This window comes from Chionomys nivalis, chromosome 7 (genome assembly GCF_950005125.1).
Source record: "Chionomys nivalis chromosome 7, mChiNiv1.1, whole genome shotgun sequence".
Lineage (NCBI taxonomy): Eukaryota > Metazoa > Chordata > Mammalia > Rodentia > Cricetidae > Chionomys > Chionomys nivalis.
The window spans coordinates 12150022-12172441 of record NC_080092.1 but is presented as its reverse complement, the minus strand read 5'-3'; the positions used below and the strand labels follow the sequence as shown (position 1 = coordinate 12172441).

Genomic DNA, 22420 nt, shown 5'->3' with positions numbered 1-22420 from the left:
GAATGGGTATTTGGGAGATATATGTCTATGTACCACATACACGCCTGGTCAACTGAAACAGGAGTTACATAAGGTTGTTAGCTGCCATGTGGGTACTGGGAATCAAATATGGGTCTTCCGGAAGAACAGTCAGCGCTCTTCACTTTAGCCATCTCATCACCCCTGGGGACACACACTTATCAGGATGACGTTAGTGAGTCTGAGGCATGGACATCTGGGACAAAAGTGAGATTAGAACTGACCTGCCGACACCAACGTTGTAACCTTCCTACCTACTTCTGTGGCTTTTACAAACTCCTAAACAACTCGGGGAAGTCTTTCAAGGGTTTGAACAACCACATCTGGCTGACATTTTCCCTTTGTCAACTGCTGCAGTTATTTTTCCGAGTCTTCTATTAGTGATTGGGCTTTTTCTTCTGGGGGCAATTTTTTGAGATTGCACTCATTGATATCTGTCAGCCTTTCCTCTAAGATTTAAATTTTTACTTTTTAAAAAAATTTTTTCTTGCCGGGCGGTGGTGGCGCACGCCTTTAATCCCAGCACTCGGGAGGCAGAGGCAGGCGGATCTCTGTGAGTTCGAGACCAGCCTGGTCTACAAGAGCTAGTTCCAGGACAGGCTCCAAAACCACAGAGAAACCCTGTCTTGAAAAACCAAAAAAAAGAAAAAAAAAATTTTTTTTTCTTAAAGATTACTTTATGTATTTGGATGTTTTGCCTGCACGCCTGTCTGTGCATCACATGATTGCTCGGTATCTGCAGAGGCCAGAGGACACTGGAGCTACAGTTATCAGACATCATGTGGGTGCTGGGAATTTACCCAGGGCTTTCACCTCTGAGCCATCTCTTTAGCCCTAGGCTTTTATTTTGTTTTGTTTTTGAGAGAGGATCTCTTAGTTGTCCTGGAACTTACTATGTAGATCAAGCTGACCTCGGACTCAGAAATCTGCTTGTCTCTGCCTCCCAAGTACTTGGATCTGAGGTGTGTGCCACCATCCCTGGTTTAAAGAGATATTTCCTACTGCTTTCAAGAAACAAGACAGAAACAAACAAACAAACAAGACAGGCTTGAGGAGCTACACGGTAGCATCTGTCAGCCAGCGTGTCCAGCTGGTTGACATGGCAACTGATGTGGTAGCTGGCTGCAGCTTCTCCTGAGCTCCAGGTCTACTCACTGGTGTAGAACCTCTCTCTATCGCTCCTTGTTCATTTTAGTTCATTTTCCAGATTTAAGACCCCAACTCAGAGTGTTAGCCTTAGGATGGGTCCTAGAACCAGTGAGAGGTGTCTCTAAATGCTGCTGGTCGGATGCCTCCTGCCTGCCAGGTGTACATTCTGAGTCCTGTTCCCCGGAGAGACTTGCAGGAGACAGTGTTCTCCAGAACTTCTGGACATCTGCCAATCTTGGTCAGACTCAGCTATATTTCACCTTGGATCACTGGTCCTAGCCACCTCTTACCTCTCTCTAGCTTGGGTCCAAGATGTTCCTGTGCTTCAGAACAGACAGACCTATGAACAACAGAAAGCTCCACCACACAGACCACAGTATGCATAGACAGGGAACTGGAATAATCAACATGAACTTCTATGCAAGTTACTGAGTTAAATCAAGAACCTGCAGCCTTTCAAAATGTTATAAAATCCAACACAGAGAAGGCCAGGGAAGGGACACAAAAAACAAGCCTGAAAAGTTGGTTAAAATGAGGCTTTTAAAAACCTGAGTGAAAGCTGGGTGGTGGTGGCACATGCCTTAATCCAGCACATGGGAGGCAGAGGCAGGGGGATCTCCGTGAGTTTGAGGCCAGCCTGGTCTATAGAGTGAGTTCCCGGACAACCAAGGCTACCTAAAGAAACTCTGTCTCGAAAAACACAAGACACAAAAACCCGAGTGATGAATGTCTCACTCAAGGACCCTTGTCTTCTGAAGTGGGGCGGGATGCTAATCTTTCTAAGGCTTGGACTTGGCTCCTTTAGGAGCCAGCCTTATTGACTGTTTTTCCTTTCACAATTGAGAAGTTTATAAAAATAATTTCCTGGCTGGGCAGCGGTGATACACGCCTTTAATCCCAGCATTCAGGAGGCAGAGGCAGGCAGATCTCTGTGAGTTCAAGGCCAGCCTGGCCTACAGAGTAAGCTCCCGGATAACCAGGGCTACATGGAGAAACCCTGTCTCACCACCCCAACCCCCCAATTTTTTTCTGTAGAGAAGGTGAGGTGGTTTGGACTCCTTAGAGTGATCAGGAGTTAGCAACCTGGGGTTAGAACTATGGTCCCTAAGTGTCTCTCACCTGGCTCACCGCCATCAGGTGACGACGGTTCCCTTGGCCCCGGGCTTGGGAAAAGTGGAAAAAGAGAAGTGGTGTGCCAGCCTTCACTCTCTCTTAGGAAAACACTTCCTGTCTGGGTCCACATGTAATTTCTTCGTGTGTAACTGAAGCGTAGGTGGTATTTTACCTGTGAAAACAGAAGAGAAAATCAACCATTCTGAAGGATTCATCTGGAAGAGTAGACGCCAGAGTGCCCCGTGGGTGTGTTTCCTCACTAGGATGGTGTCACCAGGAGCTTATCATGCCCTGCCCTGCAATTACCCCAACTGCCTCAAAACATCAGAGGGAGACATTCTTTATTTTTTTTTCTCTCTTCTTGAGATAGGATTTCTCAGTAGCTACAGAGCCAGTCTTGGAACTCACTCAGTAGACCAGGCTGGCCTCAAACTCAAAGAGATCCACCTGTCTCTGCCTCCCAAATGCTGGGATTAAAGGCCTGTGCCACTACCTACATTCTTTTTTTTTTCATGATTATTTATTTTTATTTAATGTGCACTGGCTTTTGCCTGCATGTATGTCTGTGTGAGGGTGTTGTGTCCCCTGGAACTGTAGTTACAGACAGTTGTAAGTTGTCATGTGGGTGCTGGTAATTGAACCTGGGTCCCCCAGAAGAGCAGCCAGTGCTCTTACTGATGAGCTCTCTCTCCAGCCCCAGAGGCAGTTATTCCTCCCAGCAGGGACACAGGGATACACAGGGTACTTATGCGATATTGTAGCCACTTCTCTTCCGTTACTTAGCAACACAAATACTTTTTTTCTTTTTTAGACAGGGTCTCACTGTGTATCTCTGGCTGGCCTAGAACTTGCTATGTAGACCAGGATGGTCTTGAACTCACGGAGATCCATCTGCCTCTGTCTCTCAAGTGCTGGAATTAAAGGCATGCACCACTATGCCCAGCAATATCACATTTTCAATGCTACATATGCAGGGACAATGGCCGGGCACCACCATCGTGTGAGAGAGTTGCTCAGTTTTGTTTTCCTGAGGCAGGATTTCTTTGTGTAGCCTTGGCTGCCCTGGAACCTGCTTTGTAGACCAGGCTGGCCTCGAACTCACAGAGATCCACCTTTCTCTGCCTCCCGAGTGCTAGGGTTAAAGGTGTGAGCCACCACTGCCCAGTCAGTTTGCTCAGTTCTAAAACCGTCTAGAAAGCAAAAAGCTTCCTTCATTTTTTTTTTAGCTATTTTTTTTTTATATTTAAGTCCAAAACACCTATTTTCTTCCTTATCCTAGTTGGTTTTTATCTAAAGAGGCCCAGAGACCTTTTATAAAATGCAAAAGTTAAGTGATTGTCCATGGGCTGGCAGATTTTTTTAAAATTGTTCTGGACTGACAGGTTAACATCACCAAGCTCCCTCAGAGGGACTGAGTACCACGGTTCCCAGTGACAGCTTAAGGTTGACTTTTAGGCAGGGGGCAGTTGAGGAAAAGCATCCTTATTTGTAAGCATAGTGAGTAGTGAGGGGAAATGAGGCTCAGCACAGTGTGTGTGTGTGTGTGTGTGTGTGTGTGTGTGTGTGTGTGTGTGGAGGGGAATCAAAGTCTCACCGCCAGCGGCAGGGGGTCCTTGCTGTGGTTGAAGGTGTGCTCAAATACCACAGCTGCCAGCACGTTGGAGGAGCGGTTGTCGTACCGAATGTAGTCCTCAAAGTCATCCTCAGAAGAAAAGCCGTGCACTGTGGACAAAGCAGCAAACCACACATTGCCTAATCATCCCTCTCCTTGAGAAGCCTGGGAAGACCAGGACACTTCAGATAAAAGACAGCACACTGACAAGGCTGTCCAAAGCTGTGGGAACCCTCAAGACTAGAGTGGCTTTTGTCTTGGCAGAGATTTAGGCTGCTACAGACAGTAGAACTGCTCAGTCATAGAAGCCCTGGTAGCATTTAGTCTTCCTGCTGCAGTCTGAATCAGGCTGGGATACCAGGCCAGCAGCAGGGCCAAGTCACAGAAACCTATAACAAAACAGGGTCAGGGGCTGCAGTCTATGGCAACAACCCCACTTACTCCCCCAATCACGGCAAGTCTTATTTTATTCATTCATTCATTCATTTATTTATTTTTAAATATTTATTTATTTATTATGTATACAACACTCTGTCTGTGTGTATGCCTGCAGGCCAGAAGAGGGTACCAGACCTCATTACAGATGGTTGTGAGCCACCATGTGGTTGCTGGGAATTGAACTCAGGACCTTTGGAAGAGCAGGCAATGCCCCATTTATTTATTGTTTAAGACAGGGTTTCTCTGTGTAACTCTGTCCTGGAACTTACTCTGTAGACCAGGCTGGCCTTGAACTCACAGATCCACTTGCCTCTGCCTTCCAAGTGCCGGATTTGAAGGCATGCGCCACCATGACCAGCCATGGCAAGCTTTAAAAATTGGAGGTGCTCAAATGACCTCTGTCCCCTGACTCTCCTTTTAAGTACAGAGCTTTGTTGTAATCCTTTGGTGGGGTGAAACAAGCTATAGGCAGTCTGTGCCAACAGGAAGAGGGAAAGGGACAACAGCTTTATCTTGAAAGCAAAGATACAGAAAAGAAGGCTAGCACACATTACCCGGGTGGCTCCCTCCACAGGCCTCCTGTGACTTAATTCAGAGCTGTCCCCTGAAACCCACCCCAGGAAGGTTGTTGGTTCCATGTACTCAAACCATGCTCTGCTCTCTCAGAATTAAATGGCTTTCCTGGACTGGGTCCACCCAGCTGCTCGCTATCACTAGGTGTGACCGTTGAGCCAGATATGACCAACACTACCACACGTTTCTTCATTGGTCCCCTCTGTCCAATGCTGAGGGGCTCTTGAACCTCATTTTGTACTGAGATAAGGTAGTCCAGGGATTAATAAAGGTATTTAGCCAACATGACGAGTTTCTGAGTGTGGACTCAGCTTTTCCTGTGCCCTGGAGGAGGCAACACTGTCACAAAGGCCCAAACCACAAGCCCCTCCCAGGTCTCACCTTTCATGCTGATCACTAGCTCCCTTTGCACAGTCTCCGCGATGGTCTTGGCAGCATCACTGTGGGAAGGGATGTAGGCGAGCTCCCAGCTCCCGCCAGGTGGATGGAATGTGAAGAACAGGGGCAGCTGCTGGATGGACTGGCCCGGGTAAACTGTGGCATTGGGCACATTCTCTGACTGGATTTTCAAGCGTAGCCAAATCAGGATCCCGGAAAACAGCAGGGGCAGGAAGAGTTCTAAGACTGTCACTAGAACTTTCCGCTTCTACAAGAGAAACGACCACCCTGTGGACCGCGGCAGATGTTCCGTCCTTGAGGGCTTTCCCTGGGCATCAAATGGACGATGGCCACCCTTCCTCGGGGCTGGACTCACCTTCAGAGTATAGTTCTTCCAGAGTAGGAGCGCCAGCTGCCGCAGCACTGCCATCTTCCTGCAGGCACAGGGCCAACACCAAGATGGAAAACTAAAGCGCCATGGAAACACAGACCAATCACCTTGGGAACTGCTACAAGCTCTTTTCCTCCGCATTTTCTCACCTTCCTTTCTGCCACCTTAATCCCAAACACTCCCTTGGAAGGAAGCATGCCATCCTGATGCTCCAGACACACCATATCCAGAGACAATGCACATGCTTTGGGGCAACTGCCATGTTTTTCAACAACATGCTTTACTAATTCTATTTATTCACTTTTGTGTGTATGCACATCCAAGTGCCATGGTGTATGTGTGGAGGTCAGAGAACAACTTGTCAGAGTCTGTTCTCTCTTTTCCTCCATGCAAGGCTGGAGGATCAAAATCAGGTCCTCAGGTTTGGAGCCAAACTGCTCTCCCCACTGGGCTCTTGCCCACCCAACGACGAGCTTTTTATGTGCTCTCCACTGCTGCTGCGCTTTATCATTGTTCCAATGCTTTGTTTACCATGCATGTCCCATTTAATCGCAAAATAATGCCTTTTCATTAACCAATGTAGAATCAGTAAAAGGAAATTCAAGGCTGGAGAGGGGGCTAGCAGGTAGAAGTGCTTGCAGCCAAGCTTGGCACCGGGTCACTGGGACACAGGTGAAGGTGGAAGGAGAGAACTGATTCCCACACATGTGCCATGCCATGTGTGTACACAGGCACTAAGTTAATCAACTAAAAAGAAAACTTGGTGTCCTGGCTACAGGTAGTTTTTAGGACTTGAAAGGACTGTGAGGAGGAAGAGAAAAGCAGAGGCCTAGGACTGGGGCCTTCAGTGGCTTTGCTGACCCAGGAGCCCAAAGGGTCAGGAGCTGTGTAAGTCAGTCATTCTCTCTTGAATCTAAGGCCAGTTTTTCCTATTGTTATTAGAAATACTGGAGTCCAAGGTTTCACTGTGCATGGCCCCTCCCTCACACCCCCCTTATGAGACAGGGTCTTGCTCTGTAGCTCACGCTGGTCTCACTAGGTAGCCCCAGGCTGCTGTTGACTCATAGTGATTCTCTGTCTCAGTCTCCTGACAGAATTATAGACACATGCCATCACACCAGCCATAAGAAATTCATCCTAAAAGTACCTCTTCTACATTAAACATAAATCGAACATAATCCTGGCACCCACAACCAGAGGAAAAGTCTACAAAGAGTTTATCAAACACAGGCAACAGCAAAAACAACATTTATGAAGGTTGTCAACTTAAGACAAATTTTACTGCATTTCAGCTACCAGAAGCAGAGACATTGAGCTGCTAACCTGGAAAAGTAGGTGGTCCGAGTAAACTCAGGTAAGGCTGGCAACACCCAGTCAGGAGGATCCCATTCAGCAAACTGAAGGCATGGAGGTCCAGATGTGAAGACCCGCAGGAAGGGAAGGAAGGGAGCAGCAGGGCTCCTGAGAGCTGCAAGCAGAGAGAAGCACTTCCCAGCCTAAGTCTCCAAGTGGGGAAAAGCCTTGGTGACTCACAGTGGGGACTTTAGTTCAGTTAATGAGCTCTATGGGCATGGCTAATACTAACCAAACACCAACTCTTAGTCAGATGAGGGCAAAACAGGGTTTATTGATAATTCCTGAGTCACTCACTAGTGATCAAAAGCTAACATGCGTCTAATATGAATAGCTGCAGATTATAAAATATATGGGATAAAGAGGTTTTTTGTTTGTTTTAAAGAAGCCCTAGCTGGGCAGTGGTGGCGCACACCTTTAATCCCAGCACTCAGGAGGCAGAGGCAAGAGGATCTCTATGAACTCCAGGCCAGCCTGGTCTACAAAGCATGTTCCAGAACAGCCAAGGTTACACAGAAAAACCCTGTCTCAAAACAAACAAACTCCCCAAAACCAAAACAAAACAAAACAAAAATCCTTATTTTTACTTTTACAGTTAAATATTTCCATAAAGATCTTTCCAGGGCTGGAGAGATGGCCTGGAGGCTAAGACTGCATGCTGCTCTTGGAGAGGTCAAATTCGATCCCCAGCATGTACTCTGGACTCCAGTATGGGGATCCAGTACCCGGGGCCTCCGTGGGCACCGGTACTCTAGTGATACTCTCACAGATACACACACACATAATTTAAAAAAGAGAGGGAAATCTAAAAAAACCTTTATTTTAAAAACTAAAAATCTTACCTTTTTTAAACAGATATTAAATGGCACTAAATATCTTGCCTTAAAACATAAATTCAAAATTCATGCATTAAAGGTAGTAGAGAAATTTCACAAATTAATTTAAAATGGAATTGTTTTTGAGACAGAGTCCTGCAGTTAGCTAAGGTTGGCCTCAGAATAGTGGTTATCAGCCTTCTGACTGAGGCATGAGCTGCCACACCCACTTTAAAAATATGACTTTTAATGACAAAAAAACCTATAACAACTAACCATCCAAACCTAAACAACAGCAAGTAAAACCTCCTATCAATAATGTCTTAAAAACAGTTATGATGATTGATAAAGGAGCAGCAATTTAATGACATTTGTTAAGGCCCGTAGTAACTTTTAAATTTTTAATGTTAACACATTTTTAGTTATTTATTGTGTGTGTGTGTGTGTGTGTGTGTGTGTGTTGTTTGTGGGTGTAGGTCAGAAGACAACTTAGAGGAACAATTCTTTCCTTCTATGCCAGCTCTAGAGATCAAACTCAGGTCACAGTGTTTAACAGCAGCGCCTTTCCCCGCTGAGAATTCCACCACCCCAGATTGGTGTTATGAAAGGTTTTCATAACAGTCCATCTGGAAGGGAGACCAGATGGCTCTGGTCAAAGCTAATCCAGACCAGCAGCTAGCTTAACCTAGATGAACTTTCTCCCTCCACCAGAGAGGAATATGAAAAGGTCACAGTTCAGAAAGGTTTTGGGGCTCAGGATGCAGCTTGGTTACCTGCCTATGGGCTCAATCCCACGCACTGTATAAACTCAGCGTGATGGCAAATACCTGTAATCTTAGCTCCTGGTAGGCAGGATGATCAAAAGCTCAAATTCAATCTCCTCCACCAAACTGTAAGTACAAGGCCAGTATGAGCTACATCCGACCTCGTTTCAAAAAGGAAATAAAATGATCTTCTGGTAAAGAAGTAGATGGTTAGCCGGGCGGTGGTGGCGCACGCCATTAATCCTAGCACTCAGGAGGCAGAGGCAGGCGGATCTCTATGAGTTCGAGGCCAGCTTGGTCTACAAGAGCTAGTTCCAGGACAGGCTCCAAAGCTAGAAAAACCCTGTCTTGAAAAACAAAAACAAAAAACAAGAACAATAACAAAAAAGTTTTGCTTTTTGACTATTGTTCAAGAATATATAACACTCTCTTGCTATTCCCACCCCTTTCAGGTCCAGAGCAGCAAAGCCCACACAGTTTAGACACATAGGCAAACTGCAGAGGCAGCACCAGAAACTGACCTTAGTCCCAGGCAAGGCTGGCTGAAGGTGTTGCTCCAAGGCTACAGGTGAAGTGGCCTGTTGGCAGCAGTGCTACACACACAACTCTGGGGTGGAGCCAGTGGGTCCCCAGAGAGAAGCAGTAGCCCTAGGGAGCAGGAATGATGAGATCTCGAGGGACATCTGGAGGAACCTGGGGCTCACAGGCATGACTCTCTGGCACCTTTGGGTAGATGAAGGGTGTTTAAGTTTAATTTGAAAAATAACCACAAAACAGCTACTAAGTTAGAAAGTAAGAGAGCAAAATGTGTTCCGAGGATGTTTCTCAGGGACTAGGGAGCGCAGATCAGTGGCTAGCACTTGCCTGACAGTCACCAGACACACCGAACAGGATAGTGCTAAAACAGAGCAGCTGGATAACGGAGAGGTGCAGATTTACACACACATATCCACAGCAGTGCCTGGCACTTTATGCTGATGGCCTCCTAATGTGGCCCCGGTTCCTAGTATTATCATCCTTCACAGACCGAGACCAAAAGGAAGTACTGGCCAAGACCAAACTGTAAGTAAAGCTGTGTCAGCACTTGAACCTCAGCCTGTCTTGACAGCCTCGAAATCTGAGCTCCTAGGCCCTGCATGCCTCTATCCTTTATACACAGGGTATATACCATGTATATGTTACACATTTATATATAAAGTATATATATCTTCTATATTCTAGTCACGGTGAGCATCCTTCTAACATCTTCATCTATCGCTCCTAGAATGTAGCATTAGTCAGCCCACCACCTCTTTAGTGCTTTAATTTGTTCCCATTCCCCTCAATACCCTGTTTACTGCTTTGCCCTTGCTAAGCCTTATCTGAAGTCTCAGTGAAGGCTACATTCACACTTGTGCATGTTCTGTTTGAGCAAAGGCATTTAAAGGAGGAGATCCTGGAATTACAAAATCTGGAACACTTTCTGGTTACGAAAACCAATGCACGCAAGAGAAGGAAGTTAAAGTTCCTCAACGCACTTATTAACACTTGAGTGGCACTGGAGATACTCAGAAGTGGTGATGGCTGAGAGCTGAGACTAACCTCAGGGGAGGAAACAACTGCCAGCTACTCTAAGGCAAACACCAAGAGCTGGTCACTTTAGCCTCCCCACCCCCTGCAAGAATCCTCTAAGAAGGTCCCACTGAAGAGGGCTCAGCCTGATCCTGAGGAAACAATGAGAAAGAAAAGGCAGCCCCCACCCTGGCAAAGGCTTGTTTGCTTCCAGTTAAAGTATCAAACATTGCACAAGGCAATGAGTATTTCAATGTTTGTATTAAAGTGAACAATCAAATGGTTATGTATAAAGCAAATGCTGATTTCTGAGAACTCTGCGGGCAGACCGTAGGACTCCTGTAAAATGGTCTTTCTCACAATTGCTCTTAGCTTAGGGACTATGGGTTGTGACAGTCCCTGCGCACTATGGTGCCCCTAATCAGCAGCATCTAGAGGAGTCCCAGCCAGTGCCAGGGGTAAAACTAGTGCCTCATTCGTACCAGGCAAGAACTCTACCACTAAGCCACCATGGCAGCTACACTGAACCCCATCATCTGGTTTCTTTGTTCCACATGAATATCTGCAAGCACAGAGCAGGGCAGGGCCAGTGCTTCGGAGAGGGTGCTAAGGGGCCTTCGAAACCAGTAAATCACGACAGGGACCTGGTATCAAGCAGAAAACCCTTTGCGCCATGTGTCTGTCATGTCCCCAGAACTGGTGCATCTCCCTCCATGGAGTCACAGGCCTCGAGAAGAAAGGAACCCTAATAAGGCCACAAATAGGCTGCTGAGGTTGCTCAGAGAAAGCTGATGACCATGGTGCTTCATATGCTACACAGGTGTGTGACACAGAGGTGTCCTGGTGGGCAGCGCTGGCCACACTTCGTGTTCTTCCTTCAACTTGAGGAATTGCTTTGCCCTACTTGAGATGCTTTTAGGAAAGCATTTTATTACCAGAGCTAGAGAATTTCCAGCAGCCAGCCAGGACCAAAGGTCTGTGTGTGTACATAGAGAGTGCTGACAGACTCTGTGGCTTTTTAAGACACACAAAGCAGAAAACATTAATTCATTCAACAAACATTTGCCAAATGCTTACTGTGATGTGTATTTGTACAACATGCTAAGGATTTACTAATGGACACATAATGTTCTTACAGTTTACAGTCTGTAATACTTCTCTCTCTTGTAACTGTTGAAATTAAGCTAAGGCAGGTAAGTTGCTGTGAAGAGATACCATAACTATGGCAACTCTTATAACAAAAAAACATTTAATTGGGGCTGTTTTTTTTTTTTTTGGTTTTTCGAGACAGGGTTTCTCTGTGGCTTTGGAGCCTGTCCTGGAACTAGCTCTTGTAGACCAGGCTGGTCTCGAACTCACAGAGATCCGCCTGCCTCTGCCTCCCGAGTGCTGGGATTAAAGGCGTGCGCCACCATCGCCCGGCTTGGGGCTGATTTTCAGTTCAGAGGTTTAGACCATTCCATCATGGTGGCACGGACATGGTGCTGGAGAAGAAGCCAAGAATTCCACATCTGGACCAGCAGGTAGAAGACATAGTGACCCACTGGGCCTGGCTTGAGCTTCTGAAACCTCAAAGTACACCCACTTCCTCCAGCAAGGCCAACCTATTCCATTAAGGCCACATGTCCTAGTCCTTTCAAATAATGCCACTCCCTATAAGCCATTTTCATTTAGACCACCAGAGATAATATCACACAATCCTGGAGAAGACAGGAATTAATTGTACGTATGTTGACAGATGGAGGGCTGGGTGACCACGGTGCTCCGGCTGTTTCATCCTGTGGAATTACCGGAGGATCCCGAAGAAATGGAAGGATATTGGTGGAAGAGTCACCCTAAAACTGAACATGAGCCTGACAGCAGCGAACAAGGAGACACAGATGAAAACAGACCCCAAGGCTTAAATTCTTAAAATTAAAAAAAAAAATTCTTTTCAAAGATAGGGTCTGTCTAGTATGTAATCCTGGTTGTTATAACTCAGTCTGTAGACCAGGCTGGCCTCAAATTCACAGAGATCCACCTGCTTCTGCCTTCCAAGTGCCAGCATTAAGCCATGTGCTACCATGCCTAACATACACAAAGCTTTGGATTCTGCCCCAAGAAAGCATTGACGGGCACATGTATGTATGTGAGCTAAAGCACACATAGCTTACGTCTGCTCTGACTTTGTTCAGTCTTTCTCTGAGGCTATTTAAATACTGGGAAATGTCAAAGGCAATGGATTCTGCAGACGGAAACCGCAACATGAATTAAAGGGAGAAGAAGAGGCACATTTTTAGGATACGGCCCTCATCTGTGAAGCTCACCAGCTGTTTTCGAGTCGGGTGAACAAGACAGTACATGACAGTGGAGGGGTAGTGAGCAATTTCCTTGTATTCCCTAAAATAAGAAAAAAGCTTCCTGAGTATTTAATACATGACGGACTCTGGTTTTGTCAGTTGTGAGGCAGTGACTGTGGGTCCTGATAGTGAGCCTGTAACATGGGTGGTGGTGGGGTCTCTCTCAGGAGTTTATTTAAGCATCTCAGACATAAAGTGTATATGTTTCAAGATATCATTTTTAAAATTATCTATATGGCGCTCTGTCTCCATGTATGCCTGCAGGCCAGAAGAGGGCACCAGATCTCATTACAGATGGTTGTGAGCCACTATGTGGTTGCTGGGAATTGAACTCAGGACCTCTGAAAGAGCAGCCAGTGCTCATAACCTCTCAGTTATCTCTTCAGCCTTCAAGATATCATTAAAAAAAAAGGGTATCATGGATAACGTTTTTAAAAAGAGGGCCAGAGAAATGGCACAGTATATAAAGGTTCTTGCTCTAACCCTGGTGACCTGCCCAATCCTTAGACAAGAAAGATGGAATCAACTCTCATAAGTTGTCTGTCCTTTGATCTTCGCATACATATGCACATATGTGCACACATACACATTAACGAATGTAATAAACGTTTAACAGAGACTACCCAAAGGTTTCCAAAGTTTTGTAGCTATCTGGGAAGTGTCGACAAGCACCTCCAGGGTTCACTGGTTAGCGCGGGACTTACTGGAAAATTTAAAGAATGGTATAGAGTTCTTTGATAAAATTTCTAGTCCTAGATAGCTTTAAAGTTTTTAAATAACAAGTGACTGCAACAGTGCATGAAACTGCCTAAGCGAGGAGAGGGCAGAAAGATGCTTCAGCAATGAAGAGTACTGCCTTCTCTTGCAGAGGACCAGGTTCAGGTCCCAGCACCCATGGGGCAGCTCACAATGTTCTGTAATGCAATGTTCTCTAGTTCTAGGGGGTCTGATGTCTTCTGCTGGCTTCTGTGGGCACCAGGTCTACACACAGTGCACATACATACAGACAGACAAACATTCATACGTATAAAATAAAAATATTTAAAAAAGCAATAAACATACACAGGCCGAGGAGATGTTATTGGGTAAACTGCCTGTTATGTAAGCAGAAGAACCTGAGTTCAGACCCAGCACCTATGTGAAAAGCTGGGCATTGGAACGTGTCTGTAACCCCAGCACCGGAATGGGAGCCAGGGCAGGAGGGGGTGCAGGGACAGGAAACTGCTGGAGCTTGCTGGCCAGCCAACCCAGCCAAATTAATGTGCTCCAGGTTCAATGAAAATAAGGTGGAAAGCAACAGAAGAAGATACGTCTGGCCTGCACACACACACACACACACACACACACACACACACACCTATGGATATACCCTCCTTGAAAAAAACACTCTCCCTCAGAAAAACCCCACACGCAAACCTGTCTCTTCAAGGAAAAGATGACAAGATATGAGAATCATAACTATCAAACAATTCATGCTAAGAATAGAAATCTAGTGAATATGAATCTCTGAACACAGATGTGTGGTGGATCTTGTGTGTCCCCTGAAGGCTCATATGTTAAAAGCTGAGTTCCAAGCTTGATACTATTGGCAGAAACTTTAATAGGTGGGGCCTGGCAGGAGGTCTACATCACCAGAACATCTGTGAGAACTCTTTCTGGACACAACCATGTGTGCGGTTTTCATTTGCCACCATGGTGTGCGGCCTTACTATAGGCCGCAAGGCTATGGTCAATTATCATAGGCTGAAACCTCTAACACTATGAGTCAAAGCAAGTCTTTTTCAAAAAAGCTGCCTCAAGAATTTGTAATAGAGCCGGGCGGTGGTGGCGCACGCCTTTAATCCCAGCACTCGGGAGGCAGAGACAGGTGAATCTCTGTGAGTTCGAGACCAGCCTGGTCTACAAGAGCTAGTTCCAGGACAGGCTCCAAAGCCACAAAGAAACCCTGTCTCGAAAAACCAAAAAAAAAAAAAAAAAAAAAAAAAAAAAAAAAAAAGAATTTGTAATAGCAATAAAAAGCTGATAAGCGTAAGACAGTTCAAAATCACAAGATATTGCTACAGCTGCTATATGAGTGCCACATATAAAGGTATATACCACAAAACATTCAAGACCAGAATTTGCATCTTTCCTTTTACCTGTAAACATGCACCAACCCAAATCTGCCCAGAGCATTTGTGTGGCAGGTAAATGAGCTCAGACCCAGAAGCACAGCATCTGTGCCTACACAAGGTTTATCATGCTCACGTAAGCTCAACAAGACCTGGTTCCTGAAATGAACAGACCAAGAACAAGCATGTTCACGCGCTAGGACATGAGTTTCACTTCAGCGATCTGAGTCTGATCTCATGGCTTTTCCTGTACAAGGCATGTTTATACTATAATTTTTTTTCTGTTACTACATTGGAAATGTTTTCATCACGTTAACTTTACCTTTATCTCTTTGCTTTTTTATTTTTTGAGACACAATTTCTCTGTGTAGCCCTGGCTGTCCTGGAATTTGTTCTATAGACCAGGCTGGCCTCAAACTCAAAGATCCACCTCCCTCTGCCTCTCAAGTGCTGGGATTAAAGGTGTGTGCTACCACAGCCTGGCCTCACCTTGTATCTCTCTAAAAAAATCCCTATTCATCTATAATTCTGGATTTATTTGTTAGGATTTATTATTTGACTATATATATATATATATGGACACTCTCAAATTCTTTTCTATATAGCAGTACACATGGAAAGTGTATGGGGATGATTTGCTTACACAGTGGTCCTTATGCAAATGAGGTGATCATGGCCTACAAGCCAGAACCTGTGTCTTAGAGCTGTAGGAAGCCAAGTCTGAGACTGGGTGATTCGTTCTGCAGGCCCAGGTAGATAGACGACTGTACTTTCTGGAACAAACACTCACCATTATCTGGTCTATCCAGAGCTGGTGGCAGTGGTCTCCCTAGAAGAGGAAGCTCTTGGTGAGAACTGACAGGGTATAATTTAGGACAAATATATGACCTATAGAAAGTTCTCTGAAGAGAATTCCACAAAACTTATACTGTTGCTTGCTTTCCTGCCTGATTCCCATGCTGCAGCCTTGGTTTCATTCCCTGGATAGCTAGCTTTTCTGCCTTTTTAGGCATGGGAAATGAGGTAATGAAGCAACAGGAGTCCCCAGAGAGGTAACCATGGATCTTCCATAATAAGCAAAGCAGCAAGGAGAGCATTATGGTCTCTGTGAAGGTGATCACAACCTGCTGACTCCAGGCCTTGTGCCATTCAAGGGGAATGGGCATCAATGCATGGATGGGCCCCACGCCCCTCTTTCCACACCCAGAATGGGCCTTCAGCACTTCACCCAACATATTGCTCTACCTGGTGAAACCCTACCATTTCCTGGCCTACTCCGATATCAGGCCCTCTGTAACGGTCTCTGGAAAGCAGGAGCTTGTCATCTTAGCTGCAAAGCAGAATCTTCTAGGGCTGTTTTCTGACAGACACTGAAGCTGAGGCTCACCCATGAAGACTGTGGGCTCTGGTCTGAGCAGTTCTAACACGCAGCCTTGGTTCAGATCTCCTGCTCCTAATTGAAACCACTCCCCTGGACACCTGTGGCACTTATTCTGGATGTGCCATGTGCCAGCCACCTCGTCCTTTAATAAAAATACATTATTTATTATTTGTGCCGTGGCAGGGGGATGCTTGCACTATGGTGTCTGTATGGAGGTCAAGGACAGCTTGAAGAAGTTGGTTCTCCCAGTCTGCCAGTTGGGTTGTAGGGATCTAACTCAACCTATCAGATGGGACTGTCAAACGCCTTTACCACTGGTCCAAAACTGTTTCTGCTTTTTGCCAGCTTTTTTTTTCTTTTTTCTTTCTTTCTTTTTTTTTTTTTTTGTAAATCAGTGCCATTCTAAGATCTCTAAGACCAGGGACAACCCCTAGTGACTCAGAATCATGCCTGGAGCCTGGCCCATTTGAAGAATGATAGGCATACCTAAGAGTTCTAGAATGTAGCTCTAGACAGACTCAGTAGCAAAGGAGCCTCCTGCCAATTGCCAAAAGCAGGGCTGGCGGAGAAACCATAGACTCCATAAAGGCCAAATCAAGCCTTTTCAGTTAAGACTAAGTCAAATAGTTTCCATGGGACTACCTGGACAATATAATATGGAAAGCTAGTGACTTGCTAAAACAATTACAACTACCTTGTCGTGCTCCAAAAGGCTGTTCGCTCAGACTGGGGGTACAGCATCTTAGAGGAAGATGATGTTCTGTTTGCAAGGGCTCAATTCAAACCAATGTGGGTGAGGGAGATTCCCATGGCATCCATTTTTATTCACTTTTCCTCTCCCTTCCCTCTTCACTTCCCATGAGGCAAGTTTTCTAAAATGGTTTCAGTCTTTTCAAGCTTAATAACGGCAACACCAAAACTTTCTGAACGAAATAAGGCTGCTTAGGAGTCAAGGGTGGAATTCATTTCCTTAAACTCTGCCTGGGTCTCCACATTGTTACTACAGAGCCAACATCATTCATTCTGGAACATTTCCCGAGGGCTCCTGATGTGCAAACACTAAGTCCCTAAACCAGAATTCAAGAACCTTCCGGGCCTGGAGACAAGGGGCCAGACAGAAATACCTTCTAAGACAAGGCCCAGAAGGGCCACACACAGGGAAAGCGGGGTCTCTCAAGCATGCAGCACCAGGGAACACCTGCCCTGGACCCGGCTCCGAAGGCGACCCTAGCCCTCAGGTGCTGGTTGAAGTCCAGAGCACCAGCCCCGAGACACCTGACCCTAGGCACAGTGCTGCAGGAACATAGCCCACACCGATGAGTCTCCCTTCCCTGTCTTGTCCTGCACACTGGGGGCTTCGCCAACTTCAACCCCTATGGAAGCACCCCTTGAACCTTACGCTGAAGTTCGTGAAAATAAAGAGGGTGGGGCTTGAAGGACTCTGATTCGGGAGGAATCTCATCCCGCACCAGTACTGGCTGTGTGCGCCTGGAGCACTCCACCTGCCCGCTACCCCGTAGCCAAGAACGCACCGAAGGGCGGCGGCTGTCTGTCCACTTGCTGGGCCCGCATAACGACCCTGGTTGTCTGAGCAGGTTCCTGCGCGCCCAGCGGTCCTGCTATAGCGGGGACACACCCAGTCTCGCCGTCGCCGCGAAAGCGACACCTGCGGCAACACACACGGACTGTCCGGGAGCCGGCGGGGACTTGGAGGCCCCGGGCTGGGGCGCTGCCCGCAGGCAAAGCGGAGACACGGGCAAGGACGAGCAAACTCAGACGCCGGCGCTAGCACGCGAGGGGACCGGTCCTAGTGGCACTCACCGACCCCCAACGCCAGAGTGGCGGCGCTCGGCGCGGCTCTCTCGCCAGGTTCCCTCCCTTAGATTCCCGGTTCCGCTCCAGCCTCGCAGGGGCGGCTGCGGCCGGCGCTGACAGCTGAGGCCGCCCCGCAGGGAGGAAGCACCGGAGACCGGCGGGGTTGGGAGAACGCACCAGGAAGCTCCGGCTCCTCCAGGGGGCGCGGCGGATCGCGCGTGCGCAGTGGGCCGCCCCTGCAGGTGCCCGGGGTTTGCTCCCGGCCGGCTTAGCCTCGCCTAAGCTCCGGCTTCAGCGTCTGCGCAGTGCCTCGCACATGTTGCCCGGCTCTGACAGAGGGCTCTCCGCGTCGCCCGCGCGTGCACCCGCTCCTAGGTCAACATTCCGGACCGTGCGTCTGCGCAGTACTTCACGGAGGGCGCACCTCCTGCAGGCGCGTGCGCGAGTGCGGGTGGGGTGGGGCGGGGCCGTACTGCGCGTGCGTGATGGGTTGCCCCTGCGGGTTTTGGGCCGCACTCAGGCGACCGAGAGTGCGGCGCCCCCTGGTCCGTTGTCCAGCAGAGGGCGTTAGTCTGGGGTTCTGCTTCGCCGAATGAGCGTGCGATGCCAGGGGACAGAGCCCCGGGGCCGTGGGCCTGAAGCTTGTCTCAGCACAAATGTGTTTCAAAGCAACTGAGGCTGGAATATTAAGTATTTCACTTTCGCGGCGGGTTTTACTATTTCAAGTTCCTCTTTCTCCCCAGGGCTCTCGCTCCATCTCACTCCCGTCACCAAGGGAACGTGCTACTTTCCCGCTCCTGCCTGAGCAGAAGAAACCCAAGCCCTGGGGAGGTTAGGTTGAGGAACCTGACAGCGTCGACAGCAGGCAGCGAGTAAAGCGAGAGTCACGACCCAGCCCAACAGCATCGAGAACGGAATCGGAGTAGCCGGGTGGGGTGGGGCTAGGAGGAGGGAATCAGGGTTCTGGGTCCCCTCTAGGAGGGAATGGCGGTGAGATCGTAAGTTCCTGGATCCAGGTCTGTGCAGCCGCGCGGCTGGCCCGTGGGTCACTGGGTGGAGCGTGGGCGACTTCGCCGCGGGGCCAACAGTCGCCGCGGGTGGTCCGGCGGGTCCCTGAATGCCCGCGGCCACTGGCTGGGTGCGGGCGGTGAGTGAGGCTCAGCCTTCCCCGGCATCCGGGCTGCAGAGGTGCCTAAGGTAACCCGGGACTTCCGAGTCGAGATGCCAGTTTCACTGTGGTCACGACCTCTAGCTCTCTGAGGTCCAATATGGTTACCCCAGAAGGTGGGCTCCCAGGGAAAGAGCCCTTGCCTGGCACACAGTCAATCCCCTGGGATCCTAGAACACCTTCCACAGAGAGAGCGCTGGCCAAGTTTGCCGGATAAAGGAGTCACTGAGACCTGACTTCAGGCCTTGAGTTCTTCAGTAGTGTAGTCAAGTCATTTTACTCTTTGGAATCTTAATTTCCAACTCCTAAAATTGAAATGGTAACAATAACAAATTTAAAGGTTGTTGTTCCCTCCCACTCCTCGCCCTTTTTGAAAGTGAAATGAGAAAAAAAAGCATATTTAAGTGATTATAATGCCTGGCACTTAAATTCCAATTAAATGGTAGTATGATGCATGCCTATAATAATAAGCATGCGGCGGGGCAATTAATGGAAGGCGGGGATTTGGATTATTAGTGTGCTGCAAGCATCTCCATCATTCCTCCAAACAAAATGTCTTTCCCATTCTCTACTTCACGCCAGAAAAGTGTGTGAGCCTGACTGACTATAACTTTAGCCTGCTTCTTCCTTAATTACTTTTCTTTCAAACCAGTACTTGTCATTTCCAGCTTAAATTGATTAAAGCTTGCAACTCTTTAGTCTTTTCCAAACCGAATCCTAGTTCTGCAGAGCTAAATCTAGGAACAGAGCTGGATGACTTAAAATTTCCCTTACGTAAACGAGGCTGGGAGTATTGATGAAAAACGTTCCTCAGCATCTCACAAAATAGGCGTCTTGTGTTAAATTTACATTTTTATTGTGTGCTGACTGCACAAATACAACTGGAAATGTAAGTATTAAAACACCCACTTAACAAAATTCAGAGTCCTCAACAAAGTATCGTTAGACTAGTGAAGCTATTGTAATTTGAAAATAATATAAGGCCAAGCGGTGGTGGCGCACACCTTTAATCCCAGCACTCGGGAGGCAGAGGCAGGTGGATCTCTGTGAGTTCGAAGCCAGTCTGGTCTACAAGAGCTAGTTCCAGGACAGGCTCCAAAGCTACAGACAAACCCTGTCTTGAAATTCATCCCACCCCCCAAAAAGAGAGAGAGAAAAAAAAACCCAATGTAATGATTTTGTGTGTTTATTTATTTTTGCAACCATAATTATGCTCTCAGTAATTTAATTTTTTCCCTCACAGCCATTAATCAATTTTTTTTAATGTAGGTGTAGCTGGTTATGGTGGTACCTTCTAAGTACTGCATCATATTTTTTTAATTTGTTTATTATGTGCAGTGTTCTGCCTGCATGTACAGCTGCAGGCCAGAAGAGGGCACCAGATCTCATTACAAATGGTTATGAGCCACCATGTGGTTACCGGGAATTGAACTCAGGACCTTTGAAGAGCAGTCAATGCTCTTAACCCCTGAGCCATCTCTCCAGGCCCTGCATCATTTTTTAATAGTTATTTTATAATTATATGTATTTGTATGTCTGGCTCAGTCTTTCTGTCAATCCTCCCCCCCCCCCGTGTGTGTGTGTGTGTGTGTGTGTGTGTATTCGTGCACGTGCGTGAGTGCCTGTGGAAGCCAGAAGAGCACATCAGATCTTCTGGAGCTGGAATTGCAGGCAATTGTCAACTGCCCCGTGTGGCTGCTAGGAACTAAACCTGGGTCCTCTGGAAAGTAGGATGGACTCTTAAATGCTAAGCCAGTTCTCCAGCCCATGCATCTTATTTTTTTAAAAAATATTTATTTATTATGTATACAATATTCTTTCTGCGTGTATGCCTGAAGTCCAGAAGAGGGCACCAGACCTCATTACAGATGGTTGTGAGCTACCATGTGGTTGCCGGGAATTGAACTCAGGACCTTTGGAAGAGCAGGCAATGCTCTTAACCGCTGAGCCATCTCTCCAGCCCCGCATCTTATTTTTTTTAAGGCAGGGTCTATCACTGAACTTGGAGCTCAGTGTTTCAGGTCAACTACCTGGCCAGTGAGCCCCCAAGATCTAGCTACCTCTCTGCTCAGCCAGTGCTAGGGTTACAGGCATGTGCCGCCATGCCTGACTTTACATGAGTATTGGGGACGGAACTCAGGTCCTGCGAGCATTTTGTGCAGCAAATATTTTACCCACTGAGCCATTTCTTGATCCATCTCCCCAGTCCTGAAGTAAAGAACATTCCTTTACTTAAATATGCTAAGAAGAAAACCATGAAAAGTAGATATGGATGTTCCAAGAGACTGAAATTTTATTTAGAATGGTAATGAAAAGCTCACTGGGAAAGTAACTTCTGAATAAATATCCAAAAGAAACTGTAGAGTTATCCATGTAAAGACATGAAGGATTTGTGTACTTGGCAAAGGAAACCCAAATGTTGATGCAGTGTGGGTTTATTGTGTTTTGGAACAGTAGTTAGGCCTGTGATGTTGTAGTAGGAACAGTAAAGTAGACGGGTAGCTGATGAAATAACAGGAACTATCTACTGCAGGACTTTGTAGGTCATTATAAAGCGCAGCTTTTTCTTGGAGATTTTATGGTGGAAGGGTCATCTGGCTTCAACCGGCTGTTCTTGTTAGCTCGTAGGAGTGCGTTGTAAGGTGACAAGATCAGATGCAGTGTCTGTACTGCTGCGGCTAACCCTAACCGTCAAATGTCAGGAGAGGTGAGGGCTGATAAGAACTGGGGTGGTGGAAGGTGCCAAATTCTGGGACTGTTCTAAAGTCTGAACCAGCAGTCTTGTGACAGTCTGCGTTTCAGAAGAAAAGGCAGTAAAAGGCCTTTATCTCAAGAGTGGAGCTGACAGGACCGGAGGTGAAGGAGACCCCAGGGCAAGTTGTTTCAGGAGAGCCACAAACAGGCCGGGCCAGTTTTGAGCTAAAGCACAGTGGGGCAGGGGCAGGCAGCCTTCAGTTGGACATTTGGGAAAAGTCCAGACTAGAGAAATCCAAGGAGACATTGTCTGAGTGCCTGTGGATCCGCCATGGCTGTGTGAGGTCATGTGCTGCTATGAAAAGGAGTCCAGAGACTGAGCCTGTAGCACCTTCATGTTTGCAGGCTGTGGAGAGGAGGAGGCAGCGGCCCAAAGAGCCGGGGAAGGGGTGACAGTGAAAGGACAGTGTTCCGAGCACCCCAAGAGCAACGTTTTCAAGGATGAAAAGAATACTTCTGTTTTTGTTTGTTTTTCTCAGGGCAGGGTCTCACTATGTAGCCCCAGCTGTCCTGGAACTCACTTTGTAGACCAGGGTGGCCTTGAGCTCACAGAGATCCTCCTGCCCAAGTGCTAAAATCAAAGGTGTGTGCCATTACACCTGACTGAAAATACTTCTTGGCATATTTGTGTTATACATCCTGTTTTCTCAACCTGTTTCTTGACTAGTGGTGAGCGTCTTTTTCAACTGGGGGGAAA

At 47.1% G+C, this 22420-nt stretch overlaps 1 protein-coding gene across 7 annotated transcripts in view; it reads right to left on the bottom strand.

Moving 5' to 3' along the window:
• Abca3 (ATP binding cassette subfamily A member 3) overlaps positions 1 to 18214 on the bottom strand; it is a 58758-nt gene extending 40544 nt beyond the window's left edge. The window contains exons 1-8 of one of the 7 annotated variants that reach the window (XM_057773650.1): positions 17808 to 18214; positions 15396 to 15434; positions 9126 to 9327; positions 6996 to 7140; positions 5658 to 5748; positions 5285 to 5549; positions 3875 to 4002; positions 2287 to 2452 (exon numbers count right to left, since the gene is read on the bottom strand). In XM_057773650.1, coding sequence (XP_057629633.1) covers positions 2287 to 2452; positions 3875 to 4002; positions 5285 to 5549; positions 5658 to 5711 — 613 coding nt within the window. In that variant the 5' untranslated portion in view covers positions 5712 to 5748; positions 6996 to 7140; positions 9126 to 9327; positions 15396 to 15434; positions 17808 to 18214. The other 6 variants (XM_057773656.1, XM_057773652.1, XM_057773653.1 and 3 more) reach the window with 6 other exon arrangements.
• Between the last annotated feature and the right edge of the window lie 4206 nt (positions 18215 to 22420).